The 17,083-nt window shown below is 49.2% G+C and overlaps 1 protein-coding gene across 1 annotated transcript; it reads right to left on the minus strand.

Moving 5' to 3' along the window:
• Nucleotides 1-252: 252 nt before the first annotated feature.
• LOC103188518 (integrator complex subunit 9) lies at nucleotides 253-16,936 on the minus strand. The gene is made up of 17 exons (XM_007908551.2): nucleotides 16,879-16,936; nucleotides 15,109-15,236; nucleotides 14,636-14,696; nucleotides 14,092-14,154; nucleotides 13,466-13,605; nucleotides 12,909-12,995; nucleotides 12,114-12,234; nucleotides 10,090-10,224; nucleotides 9,837-9,948; nucleotides 8,067-8,247; nucleotides 7,540-7,600; nucleotides 6,336-6,507; nucleotides 5,407-5,531; nucleotides 4,763-4,930; nucleotides 3,700-3,798; nucleotides 2,914-3,051; nucleotides 253-492 (listed from the first exon to the last, which is right to left on the minus strand). Exons 1-17 carry the CDS (start codon nucleotides 16,885-16,887, stop codon nucleotides 316-318), a joined length of 1,977 nt encoding a protein of 658 aa, XP_007906742.1. The 5' UTR covers nucleotides 16,888-16,936; the 3' UTR covers nucleotides 253-315.
• Nucleotides 16,937-17,083: the final 147 nt, after the last annotated feature.

The following is a 17,083-nucleotide window of genomic DNA, read 5'->3' on the forward strand; positions in this document are numbered from 1 at the left end:
GTGGATAAGAACACAGTGAGAATTAACAATAATCTGCCTTATTGTCTGTATAACCAGTGCCCCAGCTTCCTCTCGCCATGTTATTTGGTGGCTGTGGTGTCTGGTGGCTGTGGCGTCTGGTGGCTGTGGTGTCTGGAGGCTGTGGTGTCTGGAGGCTGTGGTGTCTGGTGGCTGTGGTGTCTGGAGGCTGTGGTGTCTGGTGGCTGTGGTGTCTGGTGGCTGTGGTGTCTGGTGGCTGTGGTGTCTGGAGGCTGTGGTGTCTGGTGGCTGTGGTGTCTGGTGGCTGTGGTGTCTGGTGGCTGAGTTCCTGGCAGGTTACAGTTTCTGTAGGAATTTGAGCACCACATCTCGCAGCTTGGTGCGGAGAGGTTCGTTGTTGTCACAGATGATGTGCGTGGAATCCTCGTCGATCTGGATCAGGGTGTCCTCTGCCTGCAGGTGGATGATGTGGCCCTCAGGGGTGTCCTCAACCTTAATGTCTGCGATGCCATGCTGTGTGACAGGGAGCGGAGAGAGGGCACAGCTCAGCAGCAGCAATAACACAACCAACAGCAATTACATTTACATTTACACAGGGCCTTTCACATCGGGAGGACGTCCCAAGGCACAGGACAGGCAGTGATTTGGACCCGAGCTGGGGTTTGGGATCAGCAGGGGGGAGGCCAGGGAGGGTGGGGGGGGTAATAGGATGGGTGAAGACGCTTTCGAAGAGGAGGGTCTTGAGACGTGCCTTGCACCCTCTGCCTGCCTTTCTGCCCGTCTGTCTGTCTGTCTGTCCCTCACACCTGTCGCTCACACAGAGAAGACGGGGCAAGGAGCGTGTACACGAGGGTAGGGTTACTAATGGGCCACAATAAACCTCGGCAGGAAGGTGATGTGATGTAATATAATATCCAGTCCTGCGGTAGGAGAATGGAAAATCAATGGAACAATTTAAAGCAAATTGCAGCCTGGCTCAGTGGCAGCTCTCGTCAGCGAGTCAGAAGGTTGTGGGTTCAACCCCCACATCAGGACTTGGTAACGCTGACGCTCCAGTGCAGGGTTGGGGGATGTTGCATTGTCGGAGATGCCGTCCTTCGGATGAGAAGCCGAATTGAGCTCTCGTCTTGTTAAAGACGTTAAAGATCCCGCGGCTCTATTTGAAAAGAGAAGGGAGGTTCTCTCTCCCTGTGGCCTGGCCAACAATCCCCCAAATAAAATTGATCATTCATTTCATGGCTGTTTGCTGCGCACAATCCGGTTGTCACGTCCGCCTAAAAATATACAGTCACTAAACATCACAGTAGAAATTCTGTGAAGAGCCATCAGATGTCCCAACAACATGACAAGGCGCTGTATCAAATGCAGGATTTATTATTCTAATATAAACTACAACCTGCTAGCGACTAAGTAACAATTTGTTGATTAACAGCATTACTATGTAGTACACAGGAAACTATCAGCTATATATATTAACAAGATGTCCTCGGCTTAATCTGGTCCCAACAGGAGGCATCTGCAACCAGTAACAAAGAGATACTGTAATTGCATTTGATATAGTGACTTATCACATCATTGAGATGTCTGAAATGCCTCACAGAATAAACCGTAAAATGAGTCGAGTATGTATTTTGTCGGCAAAACGCAGCAGCCAATTGCACACAGTAGCTTTCCACAAACAGTTACGGATTGAGTGACCATATTATTGTTATTTTATTTATTATGAAGGGATTATTTCTCCCAGAAAGTGATCCGCCAAACAACTAATAACCGGGTTCCTATTTATTGCTGGGTAACACAGAGGCGTGTGGAGTAAGGAAACTTGCCTAAGGTTTTCACCCGCCTGGGAATCGAACCGGGGTCCTCTCGCTTGCGAGGCAAATATTCTAACCACTGAGCTACAGGACTCGACTAACTCTGTCTCTGTTGGTTAGATCCAATACTTCGCTGGTTTTGCTTCCACACACTTCACTAAAGCACCAGCCTGCAAACTCACAGTCACTACACTTCACAGTAATTCCCTGTTAGAGATGTGAATCAGTTGCAAGTAGTACTATTCGTAAGAGGATCTGCTAATCATCTTTCAATGTCCTGTGGGAACGACTGTGAGAGGAGGTAGGAACATACCCCGGGCTGAGAGACTTGGGCTGTTTTAATAATAATTCTTGCATTTGATACAGTGTCCTATCACGTCGGAAGCACATCTCAAAGCGCTCACAGGATTTACTGTGAAATGGAGTGACTGTGTATTTTGTGGGCGCTTTGTAAGGTCCCACAACAGCCACTAAGTGAATGGCCAATTTTATTTGGGGGACTGTTGGCCAGGAGAGTGAAAATCCCTTCTCTTTTCAAACAATGCCATGAGATCCTTAAACATCCACCTGAACAGGCAGACGGGGTCTGTGCTTAACATCTCATTTGCAGAACGGCAACACCTCCCCCCAGCACTGCCCTGGAGTGTCAGCTTAGACACTAATGTGTGATGATAAATCCCAATGTATGACGTGAACCCACAAACTTCTGACTCAGAAGTGAGAGTGCTACCACTGCGCCAGCCGTAACCAGAAGGCAAAGATTTTAGACGGCATCAGAGAGCTGTAGGGATTAGAGTCAGTCACACACAGAGTGCACAACCACACGCGAACACCGATAGAGCCACAGGGACATACACACACACAACCACAGATACACACACATACAGAGCCACAGGGACACACACAACCATAGAGCCACAGGGAAACACACACAGTAAGCCACAGACACACACACGGTGCCCCACACACAACAACAACAAATTTCATTTGTATAGCACCTCTCATATCAGGAGGACACACACGCAGAGCGCCGTGGTGAGGGATGTGATAGCCTGTGATGTTGGTGTGAGGGGCAGGAGGTATTGAGGATCCCACAGGTACAGGCCACAGGGCTGCTCACCTTCTCCAGACTCTGCACAAACTGCTCGATGCTGATGGAGCCGCAGAGCAGTGGTTTGGGAGGTTTGAATTCCGGGGTGCACTCCATCACCCGTTTCCTCTTCTTCCCCGTTACAGGGGGCGCTGGCTTCGGCAGTGACTGAGGAGAAGATCAGCACGCGCGTCAGTCACCAACAGTAACACATCAACAATAATCATCCTTTTATTTGATATCGCACATTATTGCATGTCGTCGAGACGTCTCAAAGCCCTTCACAGGATTTACTGTGGGTGTATTTAGTTTGAAGCTATGACTACCATTTCCCTTCCACGTACCACCGTCTTTGTTTATGCCACTCAGTGTCAGGGCAGAGATCATTCCCAACCCTGTCAGTAACTAAAGACAGATTTGGAGGGCGTTTTATACCCACGTGATAATAATAATAATAATATTAATAATAAGAAGAATCCTTGCATTCGATAAAGCATCTTATCACGCTGTTGGGAAGTCTCAAAGCGCGACTGTCTGTGGGACACTACTGTCCACAATTGGTTGCCGTGTTTCTCCCACAAAATAGATAGTCAATTCACTTTCCAATATATTCTGCGAAGCGCTTTGAGATGTCTTGATGAAGCGATGAGACATTATATCAAATGCGAGAATTATTATTATGGAACCTACATAGAAAACAGTCACTACACTTGACAGTAATTCCTTGGGAAGCTGATTGAGGCATCACAATGTGATGAGAAGCCAGTTTTTGCTGTTTCTGTCCTGGTGTGACCAGGGCCTTCCGCCTGCTCTCACCTGTAGAACATGTTTGTTGTCCTTGGTCTGTAGCACGGCTGAGACTGTGGCCATGCAAACACCGGGCTTGATCTCAGAGGGCACCAGTGATTCAGCCAACTGTCAGGGAAGCACATTGTGCAAGTCATTACCTGGATTAAGAGCCATTTTACCCTTCCCCGTCCCCACCCATCCAACCTTTACCCCCACCCCGACCCTCACCCGACCCAACCAACATCCCATCCTACCAACCCACCCACTTAATCTGGAACTCTCTCCCCCAAAAGGCTGCGGATGGTGGATCTATTCACATTTTCAAGCCTGAGGTGGGTAGATATTTGTTAGTCAGGGTATCAAGGGATATGGGACAAAGGCACGTAATTGAAGTTGAGGTGCAGATCAGCCATGATCTCATAGAATGATGGGACAGGCTCGAGGGGCTGAATGGCCTCCTCCTGTTCCTATATTCCTACCCATCCAAGTAACCTACCCACTCATCTCATTAATGTACTGTATTGCATTCCATCCAATCTGTGTGGCATCAGTAACAATAGCTTGTTTTTATATAGTGTCCTCCATGCAGGGTAATGTCTCTGGGCTCTTTACAGGGATAGGGTTCAATGTCAAGTGGGATGGGGGGGTTTGGCATTAAACCCATTTAACGCGGCAGGATTTGAGGCAGACCTTTAAGACAGAAAGAGGGAGCGAGACAGAGTGGTGCGGGAGTTGCAGAGGTTAGAGACGCAGAAACACCCATGAAGTGAGCGACTAATTTTATCTGGAGTATTGTTGGCCAGGACACGGAGACAGAAACTCCCTTCACTTTTCAAATTATGTCATGGAATCTTTAACATCCATCTGAACAACAACAACAAGATTCCATTTATAAAGCGCCTTTCACGTCAGGAGGACGTCCCAAGGCGCTGAACAGCCACAGTCAGGACCTCGGTTTAACGTCTCACTCGAAGGACGGCACCTCTGACAATGCACCGCTCCTCCAGCACTACACTGTAGCGTCAGTATAGACCATGAAGCATTGGCCAGTCTCTCCTCTCATCCCAGGTGACAAGACGCGGTCACTTACGTCACGCATGAGCTCGATCCTCTCGAAACGACGTTTGAAGGGGAGGGTGAGGACCTCTGCCCTGCGATAGGCCATGGCTGCCGGCTGACAGTCAATCATCAGGTCTGTGCGGTGGGACTGTGCTGGGGGGGGCTGTGTGTACTGCTCCGGGCACACAACGTGTAAGGGCTGGAGGGGAAACAAACACAAGTCACTAAACTGTGCCAAACACTCAAAATATTCATACAGTAAACCTCACGTAAGGAGGGCGTCTTCGAGCGCTTTACTCTAAAGTTAGTGGCTATGTACTTTGTGGGCAAAAGCAGAAGCCAATCTGTGCTCAGCAGTGCCCACAAACAGCCATGGAGTGAGTAACCAGTTTTACCTGGGCAATTGTTGGCCAGGACACCAGGAGAGAGAAACTACCTTCTCTTTACAAATTACACCAAAAATCTTTAGTGTCCATCTAAACAAGCAGATGGGCCCTCAGTTTAACATCTCATCCAGAGGACAGCACCTCTGACAATTCAGCACTGCATTGGACTGTCAGCTTAGACTATTTAAGTTCCATAATCTTCTGACTCAAAGGCGAGAGTACTACTAACTGAGCCAGGCTGATAACGATACACACTCAGCAAAGAGCCTCATTCACTCTCCCTACTTACCTGCACCTCCTTCAGTAACTTAGAAACTTGTATAAAGTTTAGTCGAGTGTCAATGGGACAGTAAACACACTTCATAGCCAGTGGCTGGTAAGGTGCCAATGCATCAAGGTAGGAGAAATCTGGCTCTGGAAAGGGGTGGAAGAGAGAACAAGATCAATTTAAGATGCCCAGCATGGAGCAAAGCAATACACTTTACGTAGCGCTGTCATGTGCGGAGGACATCTTAAAGTGCTTCATTTTTGGGGAGCAGCCGGGTGTCTGACACACGAGGAAACCTGTGGAGTGTGAATGTGCAGGAATGTGGAGTCCTGTAGCTCAGTGGTTAGGGCACTTGCCTCGCAAACGAGAAACCTGGGTTTGATTCCCTGCAGTGTGAAACCTTGGCCAAGTTTCCTTGCTCCACACGCCTGATAATAATCCCTCAAAAAAACAATAATAAATTGGTCACTTCAATCCATGACTGTTTGTGGGACGCTGCTGTGCGCAACTGTCTGCCATGTTTTAGACCAGCTAAAACTGCATAGCTTCCCATTGCTGTTGCTATTGAGAGCACTGCCTGGCAAGGTTTCCCGCTGCTTGTCCAGTTTGGAGCACCCTACATTAGGGCTTTGGTTTGTAGGGTTAACAGGAGCTGAGCAATGTATTGGCGTATTGTGGATCTTCCAGGCTCAGGAACCGAATGAGAGACCGTTAGAGGGCTGGTGTGATTCCGATATTCCAGTACCAAACATGTCACCTTGGAGCCAGTTCATCTCCCACCCCCCCACCGGAGGATAAGCTACCTCACACAGCTGTGGGACGATACAGTTACTAGATTTGATAGTAAAGGCTGTGAAGTGTGTTGAAATGTTTCAGTGATGTAATAAGGTGCTGAAAACCATAAAGAGAAGGGTTCCTGTATGATCTGACCCCTGTGCTCTTGCTCTTGCCTGTGAAGATGATGGTGTTGAGGCTGGACTTGCCCCAGAGCTCCAGGAAGTGTACCACATCTCCGAAGCGTAGGGAGGGGTGGCCGGTGAACACCACACACGGCTGCTTGAAGTCGTTGCTGAAATCCCCATGGATGCTGGGGTAGTGCTTGAGCTTGTTGGTCTGGATTAGCTGTAGGAAAGGAAGCCGAGTTGAAAGGAAGCCGAGCAAGCAGCGTGAGATAGAGCCAGCAGGACACAGCAAGTCTGAGCTACTGAATATTTTACCCCTTCTCGCGCTCTCACTCTGTGTGCATCTCTCTCTGTCTCTCTCACTCTCACACTCACTGTGTGTTCTCTCACTCTGTCTCTCACTCTGTGTGTGTGTGTGTGTGTCACTCTGCGTGTATTTCTCTCTCACTCTGTATGTGTGAAACTATCTCTGAGTGCGTTTCTCTCTGTGTGTATGGTCTCTCTCTCTCTCACTTTTTGTATGTGTGTGTCTCTCTGCCGCGCTCTCACTCTGTGTGGGTGCGCGGGTGACTCTCTGTCACTCTGTGTGTGCGCGTGTGTGTGTGTCTCACGCTGTGTGCGTATCTCATACCCTGTATTGTTGGCGGTGCCATCCTTTGGATGGCGGGAACCGTACCATTTTGAATAGTGCCCTGGGATCTTTAACATCCACCTACCGTGAAGATCCCAAGCCACTGTTCTAAAACAGAAGGCAGTCTCTTCCTTTGCCAACAAAGCCTCGGATACAATTGGCCATTCACTTCATATATTTTATGGGCAAACGTAGCTGCCAATTTACACACAGCAACATTCCACCAACAGCCATGAAGCAAACACACACAGACAGACACACAACCAGCCATAGAGTAAACACACACACAAACAGCCGTAAAACAAACACCCACACAAATAGCCATGGAGTGAATGAGCAGTGTTATCTGGGGGATTGTTGGCCAGGACTGCACCACAGGAGCTTTACTGTCCACCTGAACAGGTAGACGGGACCTCTATTTAACATCTCATGTGAAGGATGGCACCTCTGACAATGCTTTGCTCCCCCAGTGCTGCACTGGAGTGTCGGCTTAGATTATATGAGTTCCGAACGTGAGGCTTCAACCCACGACCTTGTGACTCAGAGGAGATACTGCTACGGACTGAGCCAGGCTGACACTCTTCAATGGGAGAAGGCGCCTATAAAAAAGCAATGTCTTACCTCCGCGTGTGGGAATGGGGGTTCCGGCAGATAGACCTTTGATTGCTTATTGTGACAGAGCCTTGTGATGGAGGGAAAGAGGAGAAGAACAGGGCTATTAGCTCAGAGGTCACAAAATTAATGCCTATCGCCCCCTATTGTTAGACAATAAGACCTGCAGTTAGGTATTAATCTCTTGCAGAACAGCCATCACCATAGGATCTTATTCTGGTCAGTGAAGTGTCTGACACAGACCAAACCCATCACCAAGTACTCACACCAGACCGAGAGCTGCACATAAGTAAGTCACCAAGGCTTGGGGACCCCAGAGTGTGCGTCAGGGTAACTGTTGGAGTCTAACAGATAAAACTAAAACATAGCTTGTCATTGAGAGCACTGTCTGCCAAACTTTCCGCTGCTTCTTCAGCGAGGACCACCCTAAGTCCTGCTGATGAGTCAGGCTGGCTCCAGAAAGACTCTAACCTCTCCACTTCTCACCCCCTGAGCACAGTCTGAGTACGTGGAGCGTCCCCACCACCCCCATTTACCATTCTGCAAAGATCTGTGAAAATTCGAGTGAGCTGTTGGCAACAGGTGAGATGAAGTAGAAGGGGACGCTGGACAGGCCGGCGGAGTCGATGTACTGGTACAGACACTCCAGCAGGTCATAGATTACCCCTGAGGGGTAGCATGGAACCAGCACGTTCCCACCACTCCGGATGGTCACAGCTGAGGGAGGAGCAGAAGAGGGATTTGAATCAGTGTGGCTGTGAATTATAATGTGAACCCACATTGTTTAGTCTGACAACATCAAATATAACACTCAGTTCACTGAACAGCGCTGGACATAGAAACAGGAGGAGGTCATGCAGCCCCTCAAGCCTGTTCCACTAATCTATTAGACCATGGCTGATCTGGACCTCAAACTCCAATTACCCGCCTTTGCCCCATATCCCTTGATACCCTGACCTAACAAAAATCTGTCCAGCTCAGTCTTGAAGATGTGAATGGATCCAACATCCACAGCCTTTTGAGGGAGACAGTTCCAGATTTCCTCTACCCTTTGCATGAAAAAATACGTCCTGATTTCACTCCTAAAATTGCCTTGATTTTAAGATGATGCCCCTTGTTCTGGATTCCCCCACCAGAGGAAATAGTTCTCTGTAGCTGCCCTATCCTGTTATTATCTTAAACACCTCAATCAGATCACCCCTCAACCTTCTAAACTCAAGAGACCCCAGCACAACCCCACGGCCTGACCCTTCACATCTCGCCCCTCCCTAAGCCAGGGTTGACTCATTGAAACACCATCTTCTGGGTTCAATATCTCAGAACTGCCTTATAAAGTGCGAAAAGGACCTGGTCAAGGCTTGCTTTGAGACATTCTGCTGATGTGAAATGTTCTATAAGGTTATTATTGTCAGATCACTACCGACGCCACTTCTTAAATACTCTAAGAGTGAGAAGAACTGCTAACAATATTCTGTGTGAGCAAAATCTTTCTAACCTCTCTCCCTCCCTCCTTCCCTCCCTTAATTCTCCGCAGACCCCAGAGTCTGATTGCCACTTTAGATAAATAGTAAGTAACCCTTGTATCTAATACAGCATCTTTCATGTCAGGAAGGCAACTCTGAAAGCTTGACAGGATTTTACTGTGAAGCGTAATGACCGTAGTTTATAGGCAAACGCTGTACCCAATTTGTGCACAGCAATGCTGCACAGACAGCCATGAAGTGATGACTAATTTACTTGGGAAGATGGTTGGCCAGGAAACCAGGAGAGAAACTCCCTTCCCTTTTCAAGCCACAGGAGTGTTAATATCCACCTGAACAGGCAGACGCGACCTCAGTTTAACGTATGTTCCGAAAGGCATCTTCCACATCAAAGTGCTGCATTGCTCAGCCTGGACTGCGGGCTCATAGTCCCCAATTTGGGGCTTGAACCCACAACCTTCAGTCTCGGGGGCGAGTGTTAATAATAATAATCCTTGCATTTGATATAGCGCCTTATCATGTCATCGAGACGCCTCAAAACGCTTCACAGACTATACTGTAAAGTGAATTGATTGTATATTTTGTGGGTGAAACACGGAAGCCAATTGCACACAGCTGTATCCCACAAACAGTAGTGGATTGAGTGACCAATATATTATTGCCTCAGGTTTCGCCCTGCCCAGGAATCAAACCCAGGTCCTCTTGCTTGCGAGGCGAGCACACTAACCACTACTCTACAGGACTCCAGTGTTACCGACTGAGCCAGACTGATTATACTTCTGATTAAACTTGAGAAAGCTCAATGCCCTCCCCCATCCCCGTCACCTAAGTTACTGCAGAACTCCCCCAGCATGCCATCAGGGTTGGCGGTGGGAATCTGTGTTAGTCCGGTCAGGATTAGCACATCACTGTTCTTCAGTGATGTCTGTTCCATGGGCTGAAAGAAAAAAAAGAGACATTTTTCTCCCAGTTTATTAAATAGTCACCCTGCCCAGGAATCGAACCCAGGTTCTGTCACTGCGAGGCAAGTGCTCTAACCACTGAGCTACAGGACTCCATTATAACATGTGCCACGTACCTGGGGGTGGGTGGTGAGCAGGGAGGACCCCGACACGTAGGCCACTTTCTCATAGTGCGACTGGATGATCCAATTAGAGCTGCCCAGACAGTAGCCGGAGCTGAGTGGAGTAACCTGCACAGCCCCGAACAGCTCCTGACATCCCAGAGAGAGAACACAGTCAGCACTTCAACATGGTCCACGGTTTATTATCCTCTCTATCCTCCGGGGAGATCAGCGGGCTCTCCTTACTCCAACGTGATATGGTTTGGCCACAGAATGTCAGAGTCCAGTCAACCCTAATGTGGTCGTCGCTCAATGGAAAGGGGCGTGTGTCCGAGCTGTGGGCAGGAAGATGGTGGCAATGCCCTCACGCATTTCATGCTGAAATGTGTTCCCCACCAGGAAACTGGTACCTACCGTCCACCCAGTGAGGATCAAACCCACACTTGTCGGATGTCAAATTACTAACTAGTGACTGTTCTCTTTGGGGGTGGAGGTAAGTGGGGTCAGCTTACAGCTGATATGACTGTTGTTCTTGAGACAGAGGGGTCTACAGTATTCCAGGGCACTGCTGATGACAGCATAGCCTTGGAAGGGAAGACCAGTCACTCCCACTCAGCCCGTTAACCCTGCAAGCCAAACCCCTAAAGATAGGTTGGTCTTAACGTGGACTAGCATCGGGAAAGGTTGCCAGTGTTTGCAAAGGTAAGCCTTATAATAATAATAATCCTTGCATTTGATATAGCGCTTTTCACGTCGGGAGGACGTCCCAAAGCGCTTCACAGAACACACTGTAAAGTGAATTGACTGTATATTTGTGGGCGAACGCGGCAGCCAATTGCGCACAGCAATGTCCCACAAACAGTCGTGGATTGAAAATGACCAATTTAATATTGTTTTTGGTTTTGGAGGGATTATTATTAGGCTCTGTGTGGAGTAAGGAAACTTGCCCAAGGTTTCGCCCTCTGCCTGGAAATGAACTCAGATCTCTCGGTTGCAAAGCGAGTGCTCAAACCACTGAGCTACAGGACTCCACAGGACTCCATATGGTTATAGCCTGTAAAACTAAGAGTATACGAATGCACCCTCTGGGATACTAAGCCCTGGCTCTTGCCAACCTGAACCCAAACGTTGGAATTCTCTCCCTCAATCCCTCCGCCTTGCTCGATCCTTCCCCATTTTTAGATCACGCCTGAACATCTTCCTCTTTGACCACACCTACGGTCACCTCCCCATTTCCCTGGCTCGGGGTCAGGCTCCGCCACTTTTAAGCACTCCGAGATGCTACCCTGCATGAAGGGCGCTATGCAAGTTGGGATCAGGCAAGCAGGGTTTGCCCCTCAGGGGAGAGAGCGTGCTCCATTCCAGACGAAACCATACAGATGTGGAACTCTCAGTAAAGAATCTCAATAAAGAATCTATTAATTTGGAGAATCTTAAGCTTTTCTGTGTGTCAAACATTATAGAACCTTACAGAACAGAGGCCATTTGGCCCATCGTGCCTTTGTTGGTTCTTTGAAAGAGCTGCCGAGTCGTCCCACTCCCCCGCTTTTACCCCACAGCCCTGCAAAGTTTTCCTTTTTAAGTACCTATCTAAATCCCTTTTGAAAGCTACCATCAAATCGGCTTCCACCACCCTTTCAGGCAGTGCATTCCAGACCGTAACAATTCTCTGGGTAAAAAAAAATAGTCCTCTCGTCTCCCCCCTGGTTCTTTTGCGAATTAAATTAAATCTGTTCCCTTGGCTACTGAATCACTGGCCAGAGGAAATAGTTTCTCTACACTATCTACAGCTGAGCAAAACCTTGTGTGACAGAGGGAGTGAGGAACGAGCAGGAGGCCAGAGGTGGAGGAGAGGGAGGCAGGTACAACATGTGGACTTCCATCACAACATCAACATGAGTGACAGCCTGGGAGCTGGACATGTCAGTGTGTGTGAGCACCAGCACAGATCAGTGTGTGTGAACATCAGCACAGATCAGTGTGTGTGAGCAGCAGCGCAGATCAGTGTGTGTGAGCAGCAGGAGGGGAGTCAGACTTACTATTTTCTGGGAGTAGCCGACTAGCTGGACTTTGCTGAGGGCCAGGTTCACCTCCTGCAGCGAATAACAGCGTTTCCATGTGGTAACTTCCACCGCGTCCTTCAGGCCCCCAGGCAGCAGCCTGTCATAGCACAACAACAATAGTGTACATTTACACAGCACCCTTCACACGGGTAGGGTCTCAGAGTGCTGCACAGTAGCGGGGTTGGATGCCGAGCAAAAACAACTTGCATTTATATAGCGCCCCTCACGCAGGGTAGCATCCCAGAGCGCTTGACGCTGAGCCAGGGGGAGGTGACCGTAGGCACAGTCCAAGAGGAAGGTTTTCAGGCGCAACCTGAAGATGGCGAAGGAGGGGTTAAGGTGGTGGGGCACAGTGGCTGACCACGGTCTAAGAGGCATTGATCCCAGGCAGGCCAAGTTTCCTTACTCCAACGCAGGTCAGAGAGGTAAGGAGGTGCTCGGGCCTGAAGGGATTTGTGTGAGGGGGTGAGGATCTTGGTGTTGATACTCGGGGATGGTGAGCCAGTGGAACCTGGTGAGACATGTTGACTCCTGGGCAGAACAAAATAACCAAACATATTTAACCAAACCGAGCGATTAAAACGTATCCCTGCGTCACTCCGCACCGGAATAAAGCAGTGAAGTTTGTGGCTTTTTTAACCCACCCCTCGCCATACAGGGTACAAGAGCCACGTCATGAAGCTGATTTGCCCCCTACCCGTGTGAGTCGAAAAGACAACATTCTGAGTTCTCACACAGAGTCTCAACCAGGATTAACACTGTCGCCATTACCTGAGCATTTCCCGGGACTTCCAGTTGGTGGCTGCCTGTGCCTTGGGAACCCTCTCGATAAACTTCACCAGCTCTTCCATCAGCAGCCTGCAACAACAACACACTTACACAGGGCCACAGCGTATAACACATATCAGTATCTAACACCTTACACAAGGTCACACTGTACATTGGCTCAATGGTAGCGCTCTCACCCCCGAGTCAGAAGGTTGTGGGTATTTTGTGTGCGAAACGCGGCAGCCAATTGCGCACAGCAGTGTCCCACAAACAAAAACAGAAAAAGTGGCCAAATGGTTATTAATTTTTTTTTGAAGGGATTATTACCCCACGAAAACTGATCCATCATTCGACTGACAAGCGGGTTCCTAGTTACTGCTAGGTGAACAAACAGAGGCGTGTGGAGTAAGAAAACATGCCTGAAGTTTCGCCGCACATGGGAATCAAACTCGGGTCCTATCGCTTGGGACCACTGACCGTCAGGAATGCACACCAGGCTTTTTAATCAAATACACAATGTGAAAGGTGAGAGTAGTTAAGTAGGCGTGTGAGCTGCTTACCTGCCGATCTGCATGGTGGGCTCTGTGGCGTACACTGTGCCAGTGAAGCCCGTGTGCTCCGTGATGTAAGGCAAGGCCATCATACAATGGTAGTTCGATATGAGGATCACATCGACCGTGGACAGATCCAGCAGCTCAGTCTGCAGAGAAGGCAACAAACAACATCACCAGCTGCACTCATCAACCAACTCCCTACACCCCACTCTGGTCTCCTCGTTTCTCACTATCTTAGTTAGGTGTCACACTGGCTGTGTAAGTAGGGACTCTCACCTCAGAGTCGGACGATTGTGGGTTCAAGCCCCATGTTGGAACCTGGAGCTCACAGACTAGGCTGATGCTCCAGTGCAGGATAGGAGAGAGCTGCATGGTCACAGGTGCCAACTTTTAGCTGTGATGTTGAACTAAGGTCTCGTCTACACAGTCCCTACATTTCACAGTAAAAATCCTGGGAAATGGTTTCCCCCAGAAAGCCATCCAGTAAGTAGGGTTCCTTACTGCTAGGTAAACAGAGGTGTGGAGTAAGGAAACTTGCCCAGGAATCAACCCTGGGTCCTCTTGATTGCGAGGCAGGAGCTCTAACCAATACGCTACGGAGACTCCGAACTGATGGTCTGATTTATTCTTACCTCAGGCAGGCAGAACTCTGGGACAGAGTCAACAAACACCCGGCCAGCACATTCCTTCAGCTCCTGTAGAACATAAGCAGATCATTAGTTCCTATAGTACAAGTACAAATGCATGCGGTAAGAGAGTCGGCATTAACAGCACATGAGGTAGAATCATACACAATAAACAACAACAGCAACATCTCACATTTCAATAGAGCCCTTCACAGTGGGGTGGGGGAGGGGGGTGGTGTAATGGAGTGCTTTACAGTGGGGTGACCGTAGCTACGATCGCGAAGGCAAGTCATCAGGTGTGATTTGATGACGAGCAGAAAGGGATCAAGATACAGGGATTGAGACAGATTTGCTGGAGATTCAGGATATAGTGGCTGAAAGCACAACCCCCAATGGTGGAGCAGAGGAGATGAGGGATGTGCAGAAGACCCGAACCAGCTGAGCAAATGCAATACAACAGAGTAAAACACAAGTGAGAATATTATTCATAGCAACAGGAAGCTGTGAAGAACTAAACGGTCAGGACCGGACTCGATTCTCCGTCTCTTACCTTTTCCAGCACATTGTTCCCGTCTTTCAATATCCAGCCTGGGAGTTTAGACAGCCTTGGGCTGTAGGGAAAAGGAAGCACGTTTTAGTCCAGTTCAGATACTCGCCTACAAAATACACAGTCACTACACTTTACTGAGGAATCATACATTCATAGGGATGGTGTTGAATGCTGAGTTATGGGATGAGTGTAAACTCGATCGAAGAGATGGGTTTGTAGGTGGGATTAAAAGATAGATAAAGGTGGAGGGTGATATGGAGGGATAGGGAGAGGGAGCACAAGAAGGTAGGAGTGTAGTTCCTGAAAGTTCGGCCATCGTTGGTGGAGTGGACAGGCCGAATACCCTCCTCCTGTTCCTAAATTTCACCCACAAAATACAGTCATTCCACTTTAGAATATATTCTGTGAAGCGCTTTGAGACGTCTCAATGATAAGCCTCTACATCAAATGCAAGATTATAAGTTGTGACTTACCTGTGCACAAGTGGGAGAGGAAGGAAGTGCAAGGCAGAGGTCATGTCCAGCCCGCAGTCCAACATGATCGTGGTTGACTTGAATTTGAGGACATTGCAAGGCAGTGTCGGGTGACCAGACAGGCAGTACTGAGAAAAACAAGGGTAAAACGTGGTTATTCTTATTATTAACAATAATATTGTTAATAATAATTCACATTTGAAATAGCATTGAAGCAACTCAAAGTTTTACAGTAATTATTGTTAACGGTAGTGATTTTGTAGGTAAACATAGCAGCCGATTCACAATCAGTAACAACAACAAAATTACATTTGTATAGTGCCTTTCACGTCGGGAGAATGTCCCAAGCAACTGACCAATTTTATCTGGAGGATTGTTGGCCAGGGCACCGGGAGGAGAACTTCCTTCCTATTCCAATGGTACCACGGGAGAGGGAAGGAGAGGTGTTCATAAGCACGATCAGAAAGGAAGGTCTTTAAGCGGGATTTGAAGGTGGGGAGGAAGGCGGATGGGAGAGATTGAGAAGAGAGTTCTAGAATTTCAGGGCAAAGTGGCTGATGGTGGAACAGAGGGCACGAGGAACAAATAGGAAGTCAGTGACAGCCGAGCGGAGGCAGCAGGTGGTGGAGTGGGGGGTAAGCTGGTCGGATAGGTGGGGAGGTGCGCGGGAATGAAGTGACTTGAAAACGAGTGAGAAGATCTTGAAGTCGATCCGTTCGGTGATTGGGATCCAGTGGCACGGACTCTGGCGCGATGGGGGTGCAGAGTTCCGTGCGGGCGAGTATCTGGCGGCGGAGTTTTGAATTCCTTGGCTGTTAATAATAATAATAATAATAATCCTTGCATTTGATATAGCGCTTTTCACGTCGGGAGGACGTCCCAAAGCGCTTCACAGAACACACTGTAAAGTGAATTGACTGTATATTTGTGGGCAAACGCGGCGGCCAATTGCGCACAGCAATGTCCCACAAACAGTTGTGTGCGGCGGAGCCGGGGAGACCCGCGAGGAGGGCGTCGGAACAGTCCAGCCGAGAAGTGACAAAAGTCGTGGCCGGGGGTTTCCCGACGTGTCGGTGACGAGGGACGGACGAGGTGGGCAATGTAAAACCGAGGCGGGAAAAAAAGCGGTCCCGGTCAGGGAACGGATGTGTGTCAGGAAGGAAAGCTGGGGATCGACCCGGATGCCCCGAGGGGTGCGCGGGAGAGCCCGGGGAGGTTGAGGAGTTCAGACCCGCAGGAGGGAAGACGTGGACGGGAGCCAACGCGCGTGGCTTTCTCGTGGCTGACGTTCAAGTTGCAGGAAATTTGCGCTCATCCGGGCCTCGATTTCTGTCAGACAATCAGGACGGGACATCAGCGCACTGACCGCGCGTCGCAGCGGGAGGGAAGGTCCATTTGGGTGTCATCCTCATACACGTGGAAGTGAACCCCACATCGCCGAGAGGACGCGTGTCGATAAGGAAAGGAAGGAGGCCAATGGTGGAGAGAGAGAGAGAGAGAGAAAGGAAGAAAGAGAGAGAGAGAGAGAGAGAGAGAGAGAGAGAGAGAGAGAGAGAGAGAGAGAGAGAGAGAGGGAGAGAGAGAGAGAGAGAGAAAGAGAGAGAGAGAGAAGGGAAGAAAGAGAGAGGAGAAAGAGAGAGAGAAAGGAAGAAAGAGAAAGAGAGAGAGTGAAGGGAAGAAAGAGAGAGCGAAAGAGAGAGGGGAAGAAAGAGAAAGAGAGAGAGAAAGAGAGAGAGAAAGGAAGAGAGAGAGAGAGAGGAGACATCTCACCAGCTTCATCCTGACCCCCAGGCCGCACCGCCGCTGTTACTATGCCAACCGCAGGGCGAGGTCAGAGGTCAGAGGGCAGAGGCTGCCGGGAAGGAGAGAGGAGCAACGCGCAGGCCCAGCCGCGGTGCACGGCGGGAGATGCAGTCCGCCGTTGAGGCCGCGCGCGCGGTGTTTGTGTGTGTGTGTGTGTGTGTGCAGGCCGCGC

The sequence above is a fragment of the Callorhinchus milii genome, unplaced genomic scaffold, assembly GCF_018977255.1.
Source record: "Callorhinchus milii isolate IMCB2004 unplaced genomic scaffold, IMCB_Cmil_1.0 Scaffold3, whole genome shotgun sequence".
Lineage (NCBI taxonomy): Eukaryota > Metazoa > Chordata > Chondrichthyes > Chimaeriformes > Callorhinchidae > Callorhinchus > Callorhinchus milii.